This window comes from Gouania willdenowi, chromosome 21 (genome assembly GCF_900634775.1).
Source record: "Gouania willdenowi chromosome 21, fGouWil2.1, whole genome shotgun sequence".
In the NCBI taxonomy this organism is placed as follows: domain Eukaryota; kingdom Metazoa; phylum Chordata; class Actinopteri; order Blenniiformes; family Gobiesocidae; genus Gouania; species Gouania willdenowi.
In genome coordinates, this window is record NC_041064.1 from 21,632,112 (window position 1) to 21,657,297 (window position 25,186).

A 25,186-nucleotide genomic window follows, 5' to 3' on the forward strand; every position below is an offset into this window, starting at 1 on the left:
CCATCAGTGCTCTCCTGATTACTGTGAGCTGCTGCAGCTGCTACAGGGCGTTGGTGCACTTGTAGATTACAGAAGAATCGACCACCAGGCCGTTTTCACCACATCCCTATTAAAGGGCTGCCTCCACGCAGCCATTTACTCTGTGAGCATCACGGCCTAGTCTCCATGACAACACTCCCCCATCTGTCTCACCATCAGCTCCATTATCTTCAGCTCACTGTTCAGCGGTGATCAGGTCATTCTCACAGACGCCTCAGAGTCAGCGGCGTGACGACCTCTCCACAGGACGGCTCCAGGAAATGCCAACACAGTGGGTGATAGTCAACTGCTGCTATTAATGTGTGTCACTGGTAAACACACCTAGTGGCAGATCTACCCACTCGTCAACCATTCCACACATTTTTTAGATTTTAAGGTCAAGTGAGTGATTTTTAGATATAGAAAAAACATTATATCTGGGTCAGTCTTCATTAGTTGTAATGGGAAATTAAAAAGCAACAATTATACTTCTTAGCTAACCGATTCATGTCTCAGGAATGAAATTGCCTGAATAAAGGGATATTAACACAGAAAGCTAAAAAAAAAAAAGAAGAAGAAAGAAAGAAAGACATTCTAAAGGTTTAAAGTAAGTTGCATCATTTTCCAAATTGTTTTTTTTTTCCAAGGGGAAGATAATGTATCCTAGTATTAGATGAAGGCACCATTATTCTGTAGCTTTGCAAATAAACCAGCTCAGGAGCTTCTAAATCAGACATGGGCAACTGTGCCAACACAAAGTAAATGCACAACATGACTCACAAAAAAGGACGCACAAAATGACACAAGTTACAACAAAAAAATTACACAAAATGGCATAAAATTAACTAAAAAATACACAAAAAGACAACAATAAAAAAGGAAAACAAAAATACACAAAATTACTTTCAAAACACGCAAAGCAACAACAACGACATCAAATACACACTGAGAGAAAATGTAACAAAATGACTACATAAATACACAAAATGAGTGAAAATTATACAAAAGGACAAAGAAATACCCAAAACGACTCCAAAAACGCAACAGCTGACAACATGTCACATTATTGTAGGCCCCCTGCTGTGATAAAAGTTGCTCTAAATGGTTTCAATGATGCAAAGTTTGTGTGGGGACGCAGGGAGCCTGTAGAAATACAAACCATATCAGTTTGCATAAATCTCATTTAATATGCACTTTATAACTCCGAAGGGGTTTTGTTTTACTGGAATCCAGGAGTGTCTTAGTGTTTGCACATCATCTGTGCTCAACAAGTCAATTGGATCTCATTCTCATGGTAAGCCAGAAGGTTTCTAATCATGTCCCATCAGCCTATTCATCCATGATTTTCCACTGACCCATCAGAGCTAAATATTTTTTTTTAACAAATGCACTATTTTTGAACAGCCGCAGCACTGCACCTGGAGAGCAAAAGGCTTTCAGTTTTTAGAAGCTCCTATTGAGAGCTGTCAAAGCAATAGCAGCGTTTGGTCCACTCAGCATATTGTAGAGGAAGCCGTGTGCAGAAGGTGCAGAGGGGGTAAGTATTGGATTGCTTCAGTTTTCTGTCACAGACGTGTTGTTTCCAACCAAAGAAAGTCCAGAGCTCAGTAAAAATACATATTAAGTGAAAGTCTGGATGTGGGTCCAATGAGTAATGGTTAAGTCAATAAAATGCAAGAGCCAAAAAAATTAAAAGGCAGCATTTTTACAAATGATGGACGTGTGGACATTTCTTGTAATCTTGTAAACATCTAATTTATTCAAGCTAAGCTACAATTCCATACGGTTACAGTTCATTGTAAACATGTAATAGGACAGTCAATAGTCACCTTCCACACTGCATTAATGCTGCCTTTGTCAGTCCTGAATGGAATGAGGCTGCAGGTGATGTAAGTACAGGCCACTACAGGAGAGAGACCTGCTCATCACATGACTCACCTTTAATATACCACAATGTTTTATTTCCACCACAACCGCATGCTTTGCACTCAGAAACAAATATGCAGAAATAAGGAGCCTGTTCGAATTTCACACAGTTTTGTGTACATTGGTTTGTTTGCATGTTTGCAGATAATTAGTATATTTGATAAGATATAAATGTGATAGATGTTTAATTACAATTCATCTTCAAATTAATATTTTTTAGGAATTGATATTAAACATGTGATACTATTTTGGGGCATTTTTTTTTAAAGATTAAGACAAGCACAAATGTATCATTCATTGGTGTTATTTTATTTAAAAAATAATTGTACATTTTGACAAACCTTTTATTTTATACAGATGATTTTGTGAAAAACAAATTATAAGTTCCAATTGTGCAATATTTCTATCTTTATACATGAGATGTTACTTTACTTTATTACCAAAAATAAACTTGGGGGTTGAAAGCACCTATAGTAACTTTTAATCTGAGTGCTATTTAATTGAACTACTTTTTACTTGTACTAGAGTATTGTATGTATGACTTACTTGTACTTGAGTACAAATTGAATTAAGTAACAGTACTTCTGTAGGATACATCAGTACTCTTTACAGCTCTGCTAATTCATCCTCTTCTATATCTTTTTACCAGCTCATGTGCAGCTGAATAAACAAACTTCTGAGCCAGGAATTAATTGGCCCAGTATCTGCAAATCTGCACTCTTTGCTCCAAGCTCCCTTGTAGCCATCTCAGTTCAACTCTGGAATAAGTGTATGAAGTCAATCATGCAAAAAACATGTTTGCAAACAACAGCAAAAAACCAGAGGCACTCTTAGCCTTGACGTGTGGCAATGAAACCTCTTTAATATTTACAAACTCAAAATGTTTTACACTTTTTTTGCATTAGCTGTTTAGAACTCCAAGCAATACAGTGGTGTGAATGTTTGCCTCCTTCCTGATTTCTTACTTTTTTTGCATGTTTTCCACACCTAAATGTTTCAGATCATTTAATCATCAGTCAAAGATAACACAAGTAAACATAAAATGCAGTTTTTAAATGAAGGGTTTTATTAATGAGGAAGAAAAAAAATTCAAAGCTACACGGCCCTGTGTGAAACAGTGTTTGCCCCCGAAACCTAATAACTGGTTGGGCCACCCTTGTTCTGGATCATTGTCCTGCTGTAGAACCCAAGTTCGCTTCAGCTTGAGGTCACGATCAGATGACCGGACATTCTCACAGCATGATTCCATTTATCACATCCAAAATAGAAAAAATAGAATTAAATATATAGCCTGTCTCGAGATTTGCACCAATCACAATATGTGTAACATAAACAATAATGCAAAAATGATTAGTAACATAATTTGTTTAATGTTGTAGTTGTAGTTGGAACAGCACCACTCAATCCACCGCTTTATATCCAGACAAGCGCACTGATCGTTCTCTGTTCCAGCCACTTGTTTTCTCAGTGCATCACTACAAACAACAGACTTATGAGTCTCCGGAGCACGGGCGGTGTCCTCCGTGTTATAAACAAAGCTCTGAGCTGCTATGGGAAGCAGTAGTGTCAAATGTCATGGATCTGCTGGTCCTTTACAACTTTTTTACTTGGTTTTATTTCGTTAACCTTTTAATTGTATGTCGCCGTTTTTTATTTCCTAGTCACTGTGTTTTTTGGCACTTAGGTAAATTTTAGTGTCAAGAGATTAATCATGCTCTCTCCCTCAACTTGAGGTATTTTCAAATAAATTACATTTTTGTGGCAGATCAAAACATTGATATATAACAAAGTGGCTTTATAAAGTAATTTATTGTTTGTTTTTAACAGACTAAAACAGATCCAGGCGTACACATTTACATTTCTCTGTATTTGAGATTAGTCCTGAGGGCTATGTGTCATATTGATGTGTACTTTAGTCAATCTCCAAATAATAGAAAATACAAATGAAATAGATATAGTTTTATATACATCATAGGCGTATACACAATGAAATTTTACACAGGGCTTGAATATTAGGCTTTAAACATAATAGCATAAAAACAGTTGGTATTTAGTTATTGAACTGGGTTTGTAAAAAGTTGAGAAATACAATGTCATATGTAATGCTATGAGTTAGCACATCATAAACAGTAAGATCACTTTTCTGTCACCAAACTTGTTGGTTTTTCTCTCCTTCAGAAAATAATAATTATCCAGTGAATTTGTTCATTTGTCAGTCATGGCGTGCAGCATGTAGAAGTTAGCATTGTCCGAATGTCATCGCTTGCTGTCCGTGCTAGCTGTTGCATTCAGGTGGTAGTGAACATAGACAGTAGTGAAGGCTGCAAAGCTCCAGTGATCAGGCAAACTCTTTCTTGCACAATTTGCACACAACTAGGCTTGTGTTTTCCATTCGGGGATTTTAAAAGCCAAAATTAACGCAAACTAAGCTGAGCAGCTCGGTAGTCTCCCATCTTGCACTGCAGACTGTGCATCAGTATTATGGGTATACCGGTATCACGTACTGAGTTTACCTCCGCACTGAGATTATAACCCTGACCTTTACATAATCCAGTAAACAAATAAAACATGTCAGTTCACAAAAACAAAAATAAACAAAAATTAACTATTATTTTTTTTTAGCAAAAATTCATTTTCTGGTAGTGCACTAATGCGCATATACAATCTCAGTACAATGCAAACTCAGTACATGACACTGGGAACGGTTCTGCGCTGTTTGGGGCACTAAAAAAATGCGTTTAACGGCGTTAATTTTGTCCTGTAATTAATTAATCGCAAATTAACGCAAAGTGACAGCCCTAGTAAGCTTCTTTTTTCTTTTTTTTTTAAGGACAGGCTCAAGACTCACTTTTTCAAATGAGGTTTTAACAAATTATTTTTCATTTTTTATTGTTACTTTTTGTTGTTTTTATAGTTTTAGGATTGTTATCTTTTATGTTGTTTTTATAGTTTTGTTTTGTTTTATTATTACTATCCCAGTGTTTCTTCAGAGGGGGCCCTCTGTACTAGGGGCTGTGATGGGCTGTGGCTGCAGTGGTGCTGTCTCATGGCCCTCAGTGTTGGTGAATAGCTTTTGCTGTTTTCCTGGACTGTGGATCTGTCTCAGCGCCCTGTGCCCACGGTCTGTGTCCTGCTCCTTGTGTAGACGTCTCCTTGTGATGTCTCCTTACCTAGATCCTCTGTACCCAGCCATGGGCCGTTGTCCTTATTTTAACTTGTGTGTGTCTGTGTGGTGTACGGGGTGGGTGTATTTTTAACTATGTAAACACACTTTGTATGAAAAGCACTTTTTTTTAATAAATAAATATTGATTGATTGATAAATGATATTAACAATTGGAAAAACTGTATTGAAAACTTTTGACCACTTGTGGGGGGAAATGCCCCCCCTGCACTCCGCAAACTCTGCGTATGGTGAATGTGTGTTTGAATGTGATCGTCTGGCTTCCTGTCCAGAGTGTACAGGGTTGTGGTTTTAAAAGGAACCCCAAAGACTGTGAGGACAGTGATGTTAAAGATAAGTCAAAGAATGCCATGGCCTTATTGGCCTTTGGTCAGTGATGTCCACGGTCTCTGCTCTGATGTACAAGCCTCCCCTCAGTGCTACAACGCTACATAAAAAGCTTGTTTTGTCTTGATCCCTCCTCCTCCTCCTCCTCCTCCTCTTCTTCCTGTTCACCCTTAAGTCGAGCAGATCACCGCCGTTTTCACCGCCGCCACCAGACAAAAGGCATGGGACCATTTCTCAAAAGCTCAGCGCAAGAACATTGACATTTGGCGCAAGCAGTGTGAGGTTGGTATATATACATTTTTTTTTTTTGTCTTCTCCTCCAATCCCGGCCATTTGTTCTCTTCTCTGCTGTCACTTCTGAGTCCTCAGGATGAGGCTGACAGCCCTCCCTGTAGGATGTGCTGCTGTTATGTCCTCACGGACAGACACACAACTCAGACAGGCAGAGACAGACAGCTGCTTCTATTTATCTGGATCTCCATCACTCAGAGTCTAACCAGAAACATGAAGATCCTTCAAACAAGCCAAGCACTGGGAAACTTTCAGGGTTAAATGTCAGAGTCAAACATATATAGTGTGAACAAAGATGAATGAATAAAGTTGCCAACAGGGCAACTGCTAATGCAAATCATTTTTCTTAAAAGAATTCCTTCAATATTTCATTGAAAACAACATAATCTACTACCAATGGAGATGAAGAAGATTTAAATTAGATATTGAAACTATAGCTGCCGTGCAGCAATAGTTGGGGCCAGGCAATTTTAAATTGCTTCTAGACAGCATGGAGATTGTAATTTGTTTTTTACATTGGTTTATTGGCTCAATGTGGTAGAAAAAGAACTTTTAAAATGGCATTTTTGGATTGACTCCAATTGTTTACATGAGTGCAAAAATCAAAAAGCTTTAAAAAAAAAATAACAATAATAATAATAATAAAATTCTGATATTTTCCAAACATCTTCCCCCATGACTCCAACATGTTGACTTTTTTTTTAATGAACATTGAAAATGCATTTAGCAAGTATATGTTTGCCAAACCGTTTACAGTTGAACACTGTGAACTAAATTTTTGATAAATCAAAAATTTGTGTGCATCGTTTTTTGTAGGACAGTCTGAAGATGAACTATAGCAAGTTTATTGTCAATTAAGCGAAAACATCATTTATAAACAACAGTATCTCCCTCTCTTTCAGACAGCCTCAAAAAGCACAACAGGTGCTAAAACTCGCAACACATGCTCTTAATGATGAATATGGATATGTCAATGACAAAATAAGTTTGGATGAACTACGGCCGGGCCCGCGGAACATAGCACATACCACGTTCCCGAGAATTCAGTCAAATGACTCGGTTCCACTGAGTAAAAAAAGGTCTCAGAGGCTCTTGACATTCACTCATAGAATATCCATGTCAAATTACAGCCCCATTCATATATTGGTATGTGTCAATGATTTGGTACACATAAAAGAGAAAACAACTTTAATGGAAAAAAGGGGGGTGGGCCCTAATCGAATTGTGCAAGGCATATTCGTCATGTACGTTGAATTACCTTTGAAACGATATATCGCATAACTATGTTCCCATAAATTTGGAAATTACTGGAAATGGGGGGTGGGCCCCATTTAAAAAAGAAAAAGTGTTTTGATAGTCTCATCATATTCATTCATAGAGTAACCATACCAAACTGCATTCCGATCTAATGAAAACTAACGGAGGAGAAGTCATTTGAAAAAAGGGACCCCCGAGGGCCCCCTGGCGCCCCCGTTGACACGTAGAAGGTAATGGGCTTCATTTATATATTGGTTTGTGCCAATAATTGGGTACCATCAACCGTCGTAGCATTTGACACGCAAATAAATGAGAAATCGACTGTTTGGGGTTTTTTTGGATCTTGGGGCCTCCATGAGCCCCAAATCAAAAATCGGGCTCTGAGCATTGATGCGTACTCATCCTTAGATTATAGCTGCCAAATTTCAGCCCAATCTGTTCACGAATAACAGAGGAGTAGAGATTTTAACTAGTGTCAACAACAACAATAAGAAGAAGAAGAAAGTGAGAGGCGTTTTGAGTGACCTAAGAATCTTCTGCCTTTATAGATTATTCATCAGTATCTTTCTGCTGTCAGGCGACTCATGGCTGTGAAAAATCTGAACAGAGTTTCAGAATCGAGCTTCGGCTTATTGATTTTGATGGCGTGATATGAAAATCCCTGTAATCCCTGTATGTAAACATAGACAGTAAATTAAATATATGCGTTCTATTTATAAATCTTCAAAAAATGGTCAAAATTGTAACTATCCAATCTAAAGAAAAGCTATAATAGCTGTGTAAAGCTAACAACCCAAAGGCTTAATGACTCCTCACTGTCAAAAAGGCATTAATTCATGCAAAAATTGTCATTACCAAGCTGTGTTTTTGACCTACTGTAGGTTTTTTTTATTTTTTATTTCCAAACATGATTAACAAGTCATTTTTTTATTTAAGTTAAAGATACCATCACAAACAGTGTTTAGAGGAGGTAAGGCTCAGTGAGTGGAACACAGAAAGTCTGGTGGTCCGTTTGTGATGGCCGGTGTTAGTGGTTAGTGTTGGTGGTAAGTGCACTTTTACCCACATCGTCCACAGAAAGTGATCAGGATCTCATGTGCAGATAGAGTTATGCTCCAGAGAAATTATTTCTAATCAGTGCAAAGACAGTGACAGCTATCATGTCAAATGATTGAAATAATTTATCATTTGTTACGATTAGCAAAGTTATTGAACAACTAAAGCCAGACAGTCCAGTCTGTCGTCATCTGGGTTCGTAATGATATACAACGAATAATTAAAATAACCTGTATTGATTGATTGTTTTGAAAACTGCCATATCTTGATTGACAACTTAACAAAAAGGCACCGTACATATATTTGCTACCGCAAAGACTGAAAGATTGAATAATTTCATTTGTACAAATTAATTACTTGTACCTTCCTGGTGTTTTTGTTTCAGTTTAATAATATCTTTAAGTAAAGAAGCTACAGATTATTTAGTCTAATAAATACAGTTCTCACTACTTTAAAGCTGCTACACCCGATCATTTTTTTTATTAGATAAAATCATATTGTATGTTCACCATTTACTGCAAATCGCTACTTAAAAGTTTTTCATCTCCACCGTAAACAAAACGTTTGTTGGAATTTTCACGCATTGCATCATGGGATGTGGAGGTGCGGAGACGGTGCATTGGGATGTTTTTACTTCATTCTGGTATCACAAGGAATACCGCAAACAAACTGGAATAAAATGGCGAAGAAACACAAGAAATCACGATAAGAATGAAGTCAAAACTTTTATGCGTCCATTTATGGGACTCCACATCCCACAATGCAATGAGAGAAAATTTCAACGAACAAAGTGTTTACAGTCAAGATTAAAACAAACTTTTAAGTGGAAATGTCAAGCTGACGTTTGATTCATTGGTCTTTGAGGCCTACATGATGATTTTTATCCATAAAATCTTATATTAAACTTTAACCTTAATCATCTATTGCTTCTAGAGAATAACACGATTAGAAAGACTATGACTCTAACAGCCTTGTTTTTTGACTTTTGTGAGATATAAGTATTGAAAGACACTTTAATTGAGGACCCTTCAGTCACTAATGCCAGGATTCTGTTAGACCTTTATCACACGTATAACAACATGAAATCTGAAGATCACGCACCCCACGGAGCAATCCAATCATCATATACGTCACTGTAGAAAGTAACTCCTCCCTGTCGCCTGGTTGCTGCTCTGAACCGTAGTGTGTGAAGTGATATAGAAAACACACAGGCATAGGGAGTGATCTATGTGCACATGTGTGGGTGCTGAGCACTGCTGTCACTCTGTGTGTCCAACGTCATCCACCTTTCAGGAGCTGAGAAACGCCCACAGTGAGGAGATCATGGGCATCAGGCGGGAAGAGGAAATGGAGATGTCTGACGACGATTCAGAGGAGAATCCATGTAAGAAGATGCGACTCGAGGAGAATGGTATGAAAACTGAACTTATTGGGTGGGAACTTGTATTTGTTATCATATTATTATTTTTTTTATATGTGACAATGCACATTAATAGACAAATATGTAAATGTGCCAGATTGTAGCTACAGGCAAGTTTCCGAGGCTAATGTTGAAATTACATTTACAAAAACAAAAAAAAAAAACACAGACCACACCAAAATCTGACAGCATGGACTGTACAATATAAATTTAAAGACTGAAATATAATAACATTTAGCTTTGGACAGATTAGAAATAAAGTGACCATTGCAGCTAAAGTGCAAACATGCTAATTTTTGTTTTCAATAAGAAATTGCATCTTGCCCTTAGCCTGGTTGGTTAGTGCTATATTTTTTGCACACCACCCATGGCCTGATTAGTTGTATGCATGTATGCATAGATGATTTGACCTTTGAAACATTGAAATATCCCTAGTTGGTGGGTTTGGAATGTGAGCTTGCAGATGTTATTATATCATACATGGGCAACTGGTCGATCCAAGGGCCACATGTGGTCCTCAGTCTTATTTTGTGCGGCCCCCAAAACAAATCTCCAAAAATTGTATTTCAAGAATTTGGAAGGAATATAAAAACCTGACATAATTCCCAAAACACACAAAAAAAACACACAAGACTCATAAAGCACAAAATGACAACAAAGATAGACACAACAACCACTGAAACAAAAAACAACACATTACAGAACAGCTCCAAAGACGCAACAAAATTGCACAAAATGACAGGAAAATACAAAAGAAACAACAGAAATGCACAAATCGACAACAAGAATAATAGAGAAATACACATATTTACAACAAAAACACAAAAACTAACAGACAAAATTGATAATGTGGCCCTCGGATCTGGTAAAACACATTTTTGTGACCCCCACTGTAATAGAGTTCCCCATCCCTGTATTATATCATGTCCAATGTACTTTATTGACAGGTATATTGATTGTTAAATGTAATAAATCTGCTCCCCCTCCCTTATCAGGTGTGTACGATCAGACTCAGGCTTCTCTGAAGGAGGAGAACGACTCCCTGCGATGGCAGCTGGAAGCCTACAGGAACGAGGTGGAGCTCCTCAGGATGGATCACTGTCGAGTCGGCCGCCTTGAAGACGATCACATTCTCCTCACACAGACGCACACTCACAGTTCAGAAACTCAGATCCAGCTGCTGCAGCAGAGCATGCGCAACATGCAACAGGTTGGTTTTCTCCTCTGTGAGCTGAGCTTTTGTTCCAACACATCGGGGCATGCAGACGTCTGAAAAACACTGCCATGTCTATATTTCTATAAAAATGAATCTAACTCACTTCATTTCATCACCGCCAACACTTTGAACAGTCAAACACATTTGAAAAAAAAAAGTGTTTGTGATGATGACTTAAAGCTGTGAATCTTTCCACCAGCGACTTCATAAAGCAGCAGATTTAGTCTATTTTAATACGACTTCCTGTCGTTCCCTATTTAAAGTGACAGCCATTATGGAGTAAGGCCTTAGAGACCACACGTACATGCACACACGCCAGCTGATTGTAAATGTGTTACTGATGTTTAACGCTGTAAAGTTTGGTCACGCTGCTGTCGCTTCTTGTTCGTCAGCTGATGTTTTTTTTTTTTTTTGTTCTTTCTGCACGTTAAATGAGTGTCTGTCTTCAATTGATATGTTCACGATACACATTTCAATGATGAGGCTTTATCATGAAAAAATAAGATAAATTCACTAACCTTAAAGTTATCTTAACAATTCCTGCTGATGCCAAACGATGCTCAGTTTGTCCATAATATGTAATTAAACGTCATAATTTTAATCCGGTTTTGAATGTGCTAAAGTCCCAGCCTCGCACTCATAACGTCAGACAAAGAACTTTTAGCTCACAAGCGATGGATTCTTCTTCAGACAGGCTTGCTTGTTCATACACGTGCAGGAACAGACTGTAATAGATGCGTCTCGTGAAATCTGAGCATGGAGTGAGGAATCATAATCTTTGATTTGAAGGGGCACTGCCCCCTCTTGCCCGTGCGTAGAGCCGGCCCCGGATTTCATGTTAAGTAATCATTTAATTGACCAATTGAATCCATTGAAAGTGACATATTGTGAATGAAACGCCATCCTCATGTTCATTCATTCCAACTCATCATGCACTCTAAAATACAGAACTGAGCAGCTCCCGCTTAACTTTTATGTCTATGAAGCTACAAACAAGGAGGGAGGGGCTGAGCAGTCTCCGTCAGCTTCAGAATGCTCAGAATGTCTAATATGAACAACATCTCATCAGTGCTACAGAAGATCTGTGGGAACACGTTATGTGTTGCTGTGGACGAGACTGATTCCAGAGATTGTAGATTCTGAAACATCGTAGGTTCATAATATCTTGATAGATTCTAATATTCTGGCCCCGAGTGGTGAAATAACTGATGCATCTTGTGTCTATATTTGTCTAATCTTCTGGAATAATATCATCAGGATAATTTAAATTAGGTTATTTTAAATTACGTTGATCAAAACTTAGTAAACCTCCTCAGATTCAGTAAACCATTGATCCCTGAGGGATTATTGGGTGACATTAATGCTGCTCTCATTCATACATCTAAATAATTAAAAAGGAGCAGTAAGAATAATCCGTGTCAGTACAATCTATAGCTACCTTTCAATTGGGGCTTACACGTTACACTTTTATTTTGACATACATTTCTGTTTAATTATGGTTTTATTTTATTTTTAATTATTATTATTATTCATTTTGTTTACTCACAGGAGTTGAAAACCAATATTTTCTAAGAAAGAGTGGCTGGTAAAAAGCTCATGGATCAACAAAGAAAGCTTGAGAGGCTTGTTCAGACCAAAAGAGGAAAGAAACAAGGCACATGATGGAAACTGTTAAAAGAATTATAAAACCAGTAGCTCAGCAGCAGTGGTGTTAAGTAACAAAGCAAATAACTCTACAAATTCTTTTATTTTAACATCACAATTCTTCATATATATATATATATATATATACTTATTTTTTTATTTTCATTTATTTATTTATTGTTTTTCACCAACCACAACCGGAATGGCATGAATACATGTTTTTGTTTTTTTCTTACTTGAAGAAAATAGTGTATTTTGCCTTATTGTAGTGTTTAAGATTGCTTAATTTTTGTGTTATTATCTGGGGGAGGATCCCCCCAAACCCCCCTACAATGGAATTTTTTGTCACGTTTTTCATGCCTTTGGTGTTTCCATGTCTGTTTTTATAGGATGACGGCTGTAGTGATATAGTTTAGTGTATTACTACATGGCTCATTGTTTTCCTACATGTGATATATATATATATATATATAACCAATCACGTCTCCCTGTCTCCCTGCTTGTTCTCGATCCCTCGCATGCACAAGCTCATGCTGAAAGCGCGTCACAAACAAAGTTTATTGTTTACTTACTGCTGAATGAAAACATGAGACAACGTAGTTTCTACACAATACAAGCGATGAGCTGAGCTCCTCTTCTGCAGCAGCTGTGCGCGTGCTTGTGAGTGAGACATAGCACAGAGGGGAGGGGCAAGGGGCTTAATGGCGGAGCCGTTGGGGAGGTTACATTCAAAATCATGCTAGCTTTTGAAAATCACCTACCCTACATTTAAGGGTGTAAGAAAAAAATGATATCGCGACATATCGCAATATTTCATTGCGCGATTATCGTATCGATCCAAAAAATGTCCAAACAGATTTTTTTACTCATGTTTTTTCATTAAAAAAAATAAATAAATAAAAAAACATTTAATTGTGTAGTACATAAACGCACGGTCACGAGGTGTCAGTGAACCACATCAGACCTTGTTAAACTACTTCACTCATCAATGCATTTTAGCTTGGATGTGGATTGCACTTTATTTTCATAAAACATACTGGGTACTTTTATTGATGTATGTGGTTCTTTTTTTTTTTTTAAGATTTTAAAAACGTAACAGAATCAGTATCTGTTGTAGAAGCAAACGTTAAACTTTTAAAAAAAAGTTTGATAAACATACCACTTGTATTATATTGGTTACCATTTACTTGTTCTTGCAAGTTTAAAAAAAAAATGAAATAAATTGTATTTCTGACTTTTCTGTATTTTTAAAGGGGAACTTTTAATTATTGATATTGGGATGTATCGCAATGTATATCATCGTATTGTTTAGTATCGGGTAATATCAGGGCAGATTGTATCTTGACATGTAAATTGTGAATCTTGTCATACTATTGTCAGATTCATGACAATGTACTTGTGCACCCCTAAATATATATATACATAACATACTCACTGTTAAACTGATGCAAATAGATTTTAAAGTGATCATCAGATTATAAATTATTCATAAAACAGACTCACTTCCTCTTTTTTGTTACGACAATGACAGATATGAATGAGACTTGTAAGGTGTGTCTATCTGTGTAGCATCGAAGGGCTATTGCCTTAAACTGTCTCTCTTTTTCCTCCAGCAAATCTTGGTTCTTCAGGAGAAGCTGACGAGTAAAGAAGCTGAGCTGGAGCAGGCGAGGGAGGAGCACTGCTACCTCGAGGGTGACGTGCACACGCTCAGGGACAGGGTGTGTTATTCCTTAAATAAATAAAAGAAAAGAGAAATAGAGCACAGTTTTAAATTCTCCTGCCCTTTATATTGCATGCAGAGATTTTTAATCAGGCTTTTGCTCTCATAGTGCTGCGGTTTGAATAGGACAGTTGCCAAACCTGCTGGTTGTTTGCTGTTATAGCTTTTTGATGTGATGCGCAACCGTGCATGCCAATCTTTGCACTTTTTTCATTTCATTATTACAAAGCAGCACAGTGTGTGCAGTTAAAAAGGACACAATACATGACTGAAATATCAAGATTCCTGAGAGGAGTCATTGTGCTGCGGTGTTGTCAGTGTCAGACTCTTTTTATGGCGGGTCCTCTGGTTACTTTTATCAAAGAGGTATGATTAAATCTCTCACACATAAATACACAAACGCACAGAATGGTTCAACGTGACGGAGGATAGAGGAGGCTGAGATGATGTTAGGCTGATGTTGACAACAGCCCTGTCAGGATGTATCCTCCTGCACAGACAACGGCTCTGTGGTTTGAATAGAACCAGATGGACCAGCACATACTGGTGGGGAAGGGGAGTTAGATGTGTGTCAAAAACTGGATTTAGTCACCTGTCTCTCAGTCAGGCTGCTGTTTTTGTTGGATTATGGCTCATTTCATTATCTGTGTACGTCTCTGCAGCTGATTGGCAGTAATGGGGACGCTGTAGAGGTTACCAATGGAGATCTACACGACAAGGTGAGAACTGTTTCAATCTGGTAAAAGTTTGGAATACTTGAGTTATCTGTCCGATATCAGCAAGAAAGAAAAAAAAAGTGTCTGATTACCCGTATATAATTTTGCATCTAACATCTCAGGTAAAAGCATTTAGTTTTTATATTTATTGAGGTAATTTTTTCACGGTCTTCTAATTTATTTTATATGTATTTCAGTCAATTGTAGAATATTCTTATGTTGCAGGTTAAAATATCTGTAATCCATTGGTTAATAATAAATGGGTCAGTTTTTCTCATACATACTGTTGCTGACTATTGCTCTCTTTTAGAGTAATATAATTTATTCAAGCCTTTCCTATCATTACACACTACAAAATTAGTAGTAAAAGTATGTATGATTCATGCACACTCTGTGACATTCACTTTGTGTTTTAATGAGACAACGCATTTAATTTGGCTTTTTCCAGCAGCTCAGTCTGTTATGTCTGTACAACATTATTTAATGTATGAGTGGCGACAAGTTAAGCATTTTATTTTTATTCCCCGCCACAAAGTGTGGAAGGGGGATATAGGTTTGAGCTGGGATAACCAAAATTGTTGTGTGGAGTTCGAAAATGAGAAACTTGCTATTATGTTTTCCAGAGTTATTGCCCTTGTTGCATTTTTTGGACTTTGTTTGAGGTATCTTCAAAGGGGACTGCTTCTTTTGGAAACCATTTAAGATAGGATAACCAAATTTGGTTTGTGGTTTCAGGGTATCAATACCTTGATGGAGTTAAAAAATGAGAAACGCTCAATAATATTTTCCGGAATTATTGCCCTTGTGCCATATTTTTTACTCTTTTTGAGGTATCTTCAATCGGGGCAAGCTTTTCTTACAAACCATTTGAGATAAAAAAAAAATTATATTCTGATGTGATAATAATTTCTTATGTATACATCTAAGTTCTTAGATTTAGGACATTTAGGAAAAGGTTGTGAGTTATGACAACCAATCTAGAAGGGGATGTTGATGACTGTCTTCTTGGTTTTTTTATATTGTGCATTGTTGGGATGTCAGTGCTGAATAAATATTTTCATATTTTGAATTGATTCATTCTTTGAAGCATTAATATTGATTTATGTAATTGCAGTGTTTTTAATTTAGTGTGGTGAGTACACATTCAGAGCCATAAATGCAATGGGACTAATAGTTTGCATAATCATTTCTTTCAGTGTTTTGGTTTTCGGGTTCGGTCAATCTGTTTTATTTCGGTGCATCCCTAACTGCAATATCGGTATCGTACCCGAAATGAAAAAGTCTTTTCAGGACAGAATTCAACCTGAATCTTTTCAAACCGAAATTAAGCTGTTTTTTTTTTTTCTAAGCCCGAATCCGTTACAGCCCAACATCATTCAAATCTGTGCACGCACTTTGCTCTTTTCCAATCTGTCAAGAATGTATCGATTATTTTTAAACATCATTTATTCATTCGCCAGAGGCCAGCATTGGATTCACCTCCTCAGCATCCATTTGCGCATCTTTCTCGCGTCACCTGACCTCTCATTTACCGCACAGCGCCCAAACTCTTCAGGGCTCTAGGAGGAAGACGCAGATGCTCGGCACATTTGCAGTTACATAAAATTAAAAAAAAAAAAACACTCCAGGAATCTACTATGTATACGAGAGCGTTCAAACCTTTAACTCCAAAGTTGAAAACTGTGTCAGCTGACGTGAGTAAAGCTTAGTGATGGATGGAGAGGGTGGAGAGAGTTCAGGCAACTTATTCTGGTCCCACAAGTCTGTGGACTCTCAGAGAGCCTGTTCACACACATTGCTACGTATGAGACATATATATCATGAGGTGAACTTTTAGCCTCAAAGCTGCTGAACTGGAAAACATCTGCAGTCAGAAGTTCATCATGGATAAATGTGCTGCACAGAGTTAGCTTGAGTGCAATGTTATGATGCCTTTTTTATTAAATAATGAGAATGTTCTGATATCTTTCGGTGCACATACACTAACTGAGTGTTTGTATGTCCAGCATGCGTGGTGTGTACATCCATAATGCAAGATTCAAAAATAACATCTCTACACAAAAACACAGAGATCCAGTCATCAGTAAAACATTTAGACTATTTTAAACTGATTTTTGAGCTACAGAATGTAGAAATCTAGCTTTTCTTGTTTAATGTGTGCATTGTTTGTTTTCACAGGGGATCAATGGTTGTGTTCCTTTGCTGTATCACAGTAGACAGAAGAAGAATAAGCTCAACATGAGAGGAGGCGTGGCCTCAGAGAAAGAGGCTCTGCTACTTGGTAAATGACCTATTTTTTATTGCAACACAGAGAAAACTTATATACATAACAAAACTGGAAAGAAATCTGTAAAGAAAGATTATATTCAACTAATATTCTTCTGTTGTTTCAAAGTTTGGGCTTGCAGCCATTGGGCTCGGGTTTGTGTTGGTGTATTATTATAGGTTAAAACAGAAATGAAAAAAATAAAATCGGTTGAATTTAGCGACTGAATTGCAAAAATAACTCCACTAGTTTTAATAATATCTGCAGAAACGCAGCACTTTCTGTACACACAGTGGTTTAGGAGTTAACATTTCTGCCTCACATGATGAAGCGACTGTTTTTAAAGCTGCTGGGAACAATCCCTAACATCTTTTAAACTCTACGTGTATTTCATCCAAACCTTTTTTCTCATCCACTACTGATGCCAGTGTGCCCCCAAGAACACTGCCACAGTCCCATTTCTGCTGTTTTCATGGATTGAAAGTGGTGCCAAAACAATGGCGGCTGTTGAAATTGTGGCTTTCCACGAAAACACCCAAATATGGATGAAATTTTATGTCTCGCAGAGTGACTTCATATCATGGGAAACAACCATATAAACAAACCAGAACAAGATAATCACTGCTTTACTTGTCCGCTGAAGAAACAGAAGAAATAATGGCAAGAACACTTTTTAAAGAGACTTTCCGGCTTTTTGTCTTGGCATTCTTTTACAGGATTCCTTATTCCACAATGTAATGTGCAAAACTTTTCCAAAGTTCGTCACATGAACATTTGTCAACAAACTGCTTGTTTGTGATGGAGTTAAAAACAAACTTGCGAGTGGAAATTTCAGCATTTGACATTTTGTTTGTGAGTAAATTCACACACTGTCTCTACACTGTCTCTATTTATGTTAGTTATCATCACTAGCAGCTTTAAGTTGACACTACTGGTGCAAACCTTGGACAATTTTTTGTGGAATTTGCATGTTCTATCATTAGCAGATTGCTTTTTATCTTGTTTTATCCAGGAAGCCTACTCCAGTTTCCCCCATGACAGTATAAAATCAGACTAAATCAACCATGTGTGCATTTGTCTGTGTGTCTGTGTAACCTGGAACAGGCAAAGAAAAGAGTGCATTAGAAATAAATGAATGATTTAACCTACACTCAAGTATAAAGAAGCTTAAACTTGTGCAAAAGATGGGAGCAATTAATACAAATTGTAGAAGGTGTCTGCAGTAGCTTTCTGCTACACAGGGAGACATAAAGGTGTTGTGACTGTCCAATCATTTGGTCGACTATTTTGCTACGTCGCTAACATTTGAGGTTGTGCTTCTCGTGCTTTTCTCACCCGTAAATCCTCGTGTCACAAAGGCTGTGCTGTAGCGGCAGCAGCGCTAGGAAAAGCAAGAGGGCAATCGCTATTTGTGCTGATAAGTTCACTGCAGAGAGGAGCAGGAGAAACAGGAGCTCATTTATCTCACTTAGCTGTGCCAAGACAATCAAGAAATGAAGGAGTAAACAGGCACAGTTTTTAGAGTTTTTCAGTAGTGGAAAAATGTATTATTAAAAGCCCCAAATTTAAGAAGAATTTGTTTATTTAGCAAATTTAAACACAAATGTGTGAAAATGTGAAAGAAAATAACCCACTCTAATCACAGTTAGTCTTTAAGCCAGTTTTTAAAAAACAAAAAGTATTTTTTTATGTTGGCCATTTTGTACTTTAGAATGAGACGTAGCTACTAAAGCTCTGTGCCTGTAAACACATGCAAATGTCACTACATGCAAATGTTACTACGTGCAAACGTTACTACGTGCAAACTTCACTACGTGCAAACTTCACTACGTGCAAACGTTACTACGTGCAAACTTCACTACGTGCAAACATTACTACGTGCAAACATCACTATGCATCTTCTAACCCTGCACAATCAATTTAGTGTGTTTATCTGTGGTAAATAAAGTATGCAATATGGCCCAATCAAATGTTTGGTGGGGAAATGCAAATACTATTAATATTATTTACTATAATATTAATTTAATATTGTTATTAAATACATTCATACAACATGTGCAATTGAATTGAGTGAACCTGGAACTGTTTGCAGTGCCTGTTCTTGTGCATGAACATGCATTTAGCACGTCCCACAGGCAGATGCAGGGGAAACAAAATCCAATGAAAAGACCAGATGTTTTATTCTCAACTTTACAGTTTTGGTGACAAAGATATTTGATCAAAATTAATTGTGATATGATTATAGTCTAAATGAATAGCCACGTAATGAAAAAGCAGTGTGATGTGTGTGAGGTATAATGACAAAATAAAAAGCCTGCACCTGCAGCTGCAGCTGTGCACTCTTCTCCTCCTCATACATTTCTTCTCAGATGACTTTCTGGGGTTTATATTAGACCAACTTCGACCACTCTTTCCAGAGCATTGATGACGAGTGTCGGCCAAGAAACGGCGCTGACCAGCTGACACAGCTCTGACCTGTAGTCCATCTTCAAGTGTTGCAGTAAGATTTCTTATAGCCACTAAAGCAGCATTATACTTTAGTGGCTCATCAGCCAGCAAACAAATAGTTCCTCTGATCTTTTTAAACAATATTTTTAACAGAGAAATGTGCAAAAGCATAAATTTGGCATTGTGCCGTTTATTTAAACACTTTTTCTAGTTAAAGAACTTTTGCACTTTAACTTTTATTTCACCATTCTGGTCAGAATATGTGATTTCCATCTGTAATGGCATCAATGCATGTATGCTTGGATGCCTAAATCTCATTCTGTTGATATTTTTACTGCTTTGTTTTAATGTATTGTGTGTTTTATGTGGCTTTGTTGTTTGGCAGTAGAAATGATCGTGTATTGTCCCCTTTTACAGATAAATAAATCTGCAACTGAGGCCTTATCCCATCTTGCACCTCCTGCGCATAAATTGTCTTTCTAACACATGCATCCATGAATACAAACACTTAAATGTACCAGTAATCAAAGTAGATAAAATATAACTAAATCAAACTTTTATTAGACCTAACTGAGCATAGCCGAGTTTGTTAAACAAAAAAAAAGCCCAAAACCTAGGCAGGTGTATAATAGTAGTGTGATGTTGACTTTATGGTTCCCTCTCCTCAGCAGAGGAGGCTGTAGACTAGTGTGCACTGTGCACTCTTACAGACGCACTGTTCCCTGTGAGCAGGTCTGCTGGAAGGAATTGAATGAGGCCCGTCTGTAATTGCCAGCGCTCCGCCACATAAATCAAGGAAATAAATATTGGCTGTACTGAAACCCTGAGGGGACTCCGCTCTATTCCCTCACCCACTCACCCAGCCAGCCTCCACACTCCTCCTCTTCCTCCTCTTCCTCCCTTTCGTCTGCATGGTTGCCTCCCTTTGCAAGACCTCTCAGAAGTAATCAACGAAGAAGCTGCTTTCTGCTCCAGCCAGCATTTTTAATGGAGCCACCCTTCCATTGGTTTATTGTTCAGCACTTCACGAGGATGCTGATTGGCTGCTCTGCTGGAGCCTGAAGCTTCACTCTATGGGGGGCTCAACTTCTCCGTGGCCCCTCCCTCTACAACCTGCTACTACTTAACCTGGGTTCGATCCAACCCCAGGGGTTCATTGAGTCAGTTTACGGACATTGACAGTAAAAATGTGTTACACAAAATAAATTCTGACGACGAACTTTTTTTTATAATGTAGATTACGATAACAATATAGCACATGAATTTATAAGGATTTAAATTAAAAGTGTAAATATTATTTGTTTTTGTGGAAAATTCATCTTTTGTTGTTTTTGTTCTTTAACTTTGTGTGCAAATGACGCACGATTCCTTTTGTCCACTAATTAAATGTATACCTATGTTTTATTCATTCAAATTGTTTGATAGACAATGTTTTTAAAAAAAACAAATAAAATATGAAGAATAGATCCAGCAAGTTCATTTTGTCTTCTTTTTTTTTTTAAATATTATGTTAATGTTTCATTTATTCACTTTTTTCAGGAAATTTATTTTGAAATTTACTTTGATTTCCTGACATGTTTCTGGATACATCAAAGCAATCAGTAGATACCCCTGAGGAAGACTGACAGTTCGCAGTCGAAAAACATGTCAGGAGAACAATATAAAATTTCGAAGTAAATTTCCTGAAAATAAAATAAACATATAATTTCAAAATATAAATAAACTTTTAATCCTGGCCTGTTGATTTGTTTTTTTTTTTTTTTTTTTTTTTAAATGTCTGCTGTTGAGTTACAGTTTTATAATTCAGTGCAGTAAATAAAATAAAATTAAATCTAATTTGGAAACAACTGCATGTTTTACAACATCCTCTTGGTGTATTTTTCTATAATACAGGGGGAAAAAAAATCATATTAATGCAAAGATATAGTTCACTATACAAATAATACAAACTAACTCACTCAGCTCAATTTTGATCCCTTTGCACTTTGTTAAACCCTGTGCAGTTTCATTAAATTATGTAACTAAATCAGATATTCAATAGTTATTTTGCCCTTTTTTTTTGCTTGGACACCATTTTCCCAGTGTCTGTCCAACATTTCTGTTTTTCTTCGATGCTGTTTCTACATCTCTTCAATTCAAAGGCTTTTATTGCTCTTTGCTTTCATTTGTCAGGTTGTATTTTTGCTGAAACGAGAGTTTGATGACCTGCTGTCTTCTCTGCAGGCATCATATCGACCTTCCTACATGTCCATCCATTTGGGGCCAACCTGGAGTATCTGTGGTCATACATACAGAGGATGGACTCAAAGGTAGAGTTCACTCACTTCTTTTTTTTTTTCTTGAACACATAAATTATATGCATTATAGCTGTTACATTATATATACATTATGCAAAGCTGTACCTGAAAATATGAAGCACATTTTATGCTGTTTTCAACATAGATCAGTAAAATGAATTAATGAATTGAAGATTACTGACACTCTAAGCTTTTATTCATAGATGGAATGGATCTATATGGTATCTTTCTTTACTTTATAGATGATTGGCTAGGAGCTTAACACATCTGTACTAAAGTATGTACATTTACATTTACATTATGTTTTCACCTTGAGAACACTTCTCTGTATGACGATAAGCAAATAGGCTAATTGATGTATTTTATCCTAAACAAGAGCACCAAGTCTCTTTGTCAGATATTAGCAGTTATCTGGATCAATAATCCTGATCATGGTACCATGATCATTTACACTCTAAAGGCTTGGGAGACATTTTTATTCCCATTAATAACAGTACAGTAGGTTCAAATGTATGGACACCTCTATTTTTTTTAAATTTACAATAAAACACACAATTCATATCTGATCCAGATGAAATTTGGTGGGATAACTGAGGAACCAACCTGACAAAACCTAATGAAATTTCAAAAAGGTCAATTACAAACCAAAATAGAAGCTTTTGAAATTTCGCAAATTATGTAAGGTAGGGATTTTTTTTTTTTTTTCTAACTAGCCCATAATCTGTATAATGATTGGATTCTCTCCAAATTTTAATGGAATCTTAAAATGTTGTCAAAATCCATTCACGACTTACAGACAACCATGAAAATATAACCTTCTTGGTGAAGGTAATGACAGGGTTCCCGCGGATCCTTACAAAGTCTAAAAATAGTCTAATAATAAATAATCACATAAGTATGATTTTATTATTGTAATTAGTCTCATATTTCAAAATAAATAACATTTGTTTTAAAAAAAATTTTTATAATTTACTGTAACATTGCACAATCATGGCAGCGAAACCAACTACAAAACAGTGACGTGGTTGCAGCGTGACTCCATGCAGATGAGCGTCATGCTTGTAGCAACTTTCAGCAACATGGGGAAATGTAAATTCAACCATTTTCTTGTTGTTTTATAGATTTTTGTAATTGCTATTTTTGTGATCATCTTGTGTGTTTTTGGAGTATTTTTTTTTGTATTCTTTTTTTTGTGTATTTTACTGTCATTTTGTATTTTTGTGTGTTTACTTTGTGGGCACATCTGCACTAGAAAAAAAATGTATCCTAACCCTATGTAATTGATGTAGTCCCTCAATTGTGTGTACTGTGAAGTTGGTCTTAAATTTAATTTCAAATGGCATTAAAAAGTCTTAAAAAGTCTTGAATTTAATTTGACTGAAGCTTTAGGAACCTCGTAATGAGCACAAAGAGGTTTTCTCGGATTTCCTATCAGTAGAAAAGCACACAGATTTACTCAGATACCGAGGCTGCAGTTCTGAGAAAAGACTTTAATATATCAGAGAGAAAAAGTCCTTGAAGGAGAGAAATAAAAGAGAAAATATTTTGATGAAGGCAGTTTTGCAGTTATGTAACACCGTTATGTGTTTCCCACTGTCTCAGGTGTCTGCGGGGGAGCTGGAACGCCTCATGGTTCGTCTGCCCAACATGTTCAAGCAGGAGCTCAGCGGCGTCGGTGCAAATCTGGAGAAACGATGGAAGTTTTGTGGATTTGAAAGCCTCAGTTCTGCGTGACGGAGGGACCGCACACGCACACATTGGTGTGAACCCACACACAGAACCCCTAACTTTGACCTTTAATGTGTGTGTGTGTGTGTGTGTGTGCGACAATCTAAAAGAAACTTCAATTGTTTACTTAATCGAACACTGGAGACAGAGATGGGTTTTCAGACTCACACAACTGCACGATGAGAGGTTCAACAAAACATCTTTTTTCGCTTACTCTTCTAAAAGTGACTTTGTTAAAGTTGACTGTGGACCATAAAGGCAGTAAACAGTGCATCAGCAGCAATGAGGCTCCTTCATCGAGAAATGAACTGAATCTGCTCCTTGGTTTCTAGTTGTTTCCACTGCGAGAGTGAAACCATTATACCAAAGTTTATTATTTAGAGGTTTAATCCAGTCTAACTCTTTGATGAAGTGGAATTATATACAAACCAGTTCAATGCGAGGTTTCTGCTGTTGTACCTGTGACATGACAGAGGACTCTGTGGAAACATTTGCACACTAACTCTGAATCTGTCAAGAAGAACGAGCCTTGTTTGGTCCTTTTCTGTGTTCCATCTGCCAGTTAAAGTTTTACAGAGACCTGCAGAGGCCATAGAACTGTTACAGTACCCAGCTTAGAGGTAAACCTATTACATCACTGGTTCTTTCACAAATATCTGATGTTTTTTGATGGTGTTGGATCAGAAGATATTGAACCCACTAACTAGATGTTTAAACTAACAAAAGCTCTGTCTTGGTTTAACTTAATTATCAAAATATAGGAATGTTGATTTTCTGGTTAAATTGTTTATTTGATCTATTTTAAGCTTTTTACATCATCTGACGTCGTATGTGTGATCTGTGGCTGTTTCAGAGTTGGTGTTTAAATACAAACTTTAAAAATTCAGACAGCATTTATTCCTGAGTGATACACGGGTCAATTTCAACTTCCCAGTGATCTATGCAGGACTAATGTGTTAACAAAGATTAAGTTATTTATGTTCATCAACACAGGATGACAGTTTCTCATTTGGATACCCTGCTGAAAAATCCAGTAGAATACCATTAGAAAAAAACATTAGGAACCATTATGTTTTCAATGGTCTAATGGGAATTGGACACCAGTAGGAAACATTAGAAGAAACCATTAGGAATCATTAGAAAAAACTAGAAGGAACCATTAGAAGAAACCATTAGAAGAAACCATTAGGGACCATTAGAAGAAACCAGTACGAACCATAAGAAGAAACCATTAGGAAACATTAGAAGAAACCAGTTGGAACCATTAGAAGAAACCAGTTGGAACCATTAGAAGAAACCATTAGGAATCATTAGAATAAACTAGAAGGAAACATTAGAAGAAACCATTAGAAGAAACCAGTTGGAACCATTAGAAGAAGCCATTAGGAAACATTAGAAGAAACCAGTAGGAACCATTAGAAGAAACCATTAGGAATCATTAGAAGAAACCGTTAGGAAACATTACAAGAAACCTTTAGAACGAACCATTAGAAACCAGTATGAACCATTAGACTAGTAGGAACAATTAGTAAGGACCAGTTAAAGTCCTTTGATTTGTGTAGGAGATAATAGAATATATAGAATAAACAGACTTAACCATTAGGAAAACATAGGTAGTCATTAGAAACCAATAGAATATGCCTAATGGTTGTTTAATGGTTTCTCTGACT

General features: G+C 36.9%; 1 protein-coding gene across 3 annotated transcripts in view; it reads left to right on the plus strand.

Moving 5' to 3' along the window:
- enox1 (ecto-NOX disulfide-thiol exchanger 1) overlaps positions 1-24,402 on the plus strand; it is a 111,607-nt gene extending 87,205 nt beyond the window's left edge. For 2 of the 3 annotated variants that reach the window (XM_028435352.1, XM_028435353.1), the window contains 8 exons: positions 5,630-5,736; positions 9,352-9,469; positions 10,474-10,688; positions 13,952-14,059; positions 14,724-14,780; positions 16,956-17,058; positions 21,715-21,800; positions 23,391-23,522. In XM_028435352.1, coding sequence (XP_028291153.1) covers positions 5,630-5,736; positions 9,352-9,469; positions 10,474-10,688; positions 13,952-14,059; positions 14,724-14,780; positions 16,956-17,058; positions 21,715-21,800; positions 23,391-23,522 — 926 coding nt within the window. Of the gene's footprint in view, positions 1-5,629; positions 5,737-9,351; positions 9,470-10,473; positions 10,689-13,951; positions 14,060-14,723; positions 14,781-16,955; positions 17,059-21,714; positions 21,801-23,390 lie in introns of all 3 variants that reach the window. The other variant, XM_028435354.1, reaches the window with a different exon arrangement.
- The last annotated feature ends 784 nt before the right edge of the window (positions 24,403-25,186 follow it).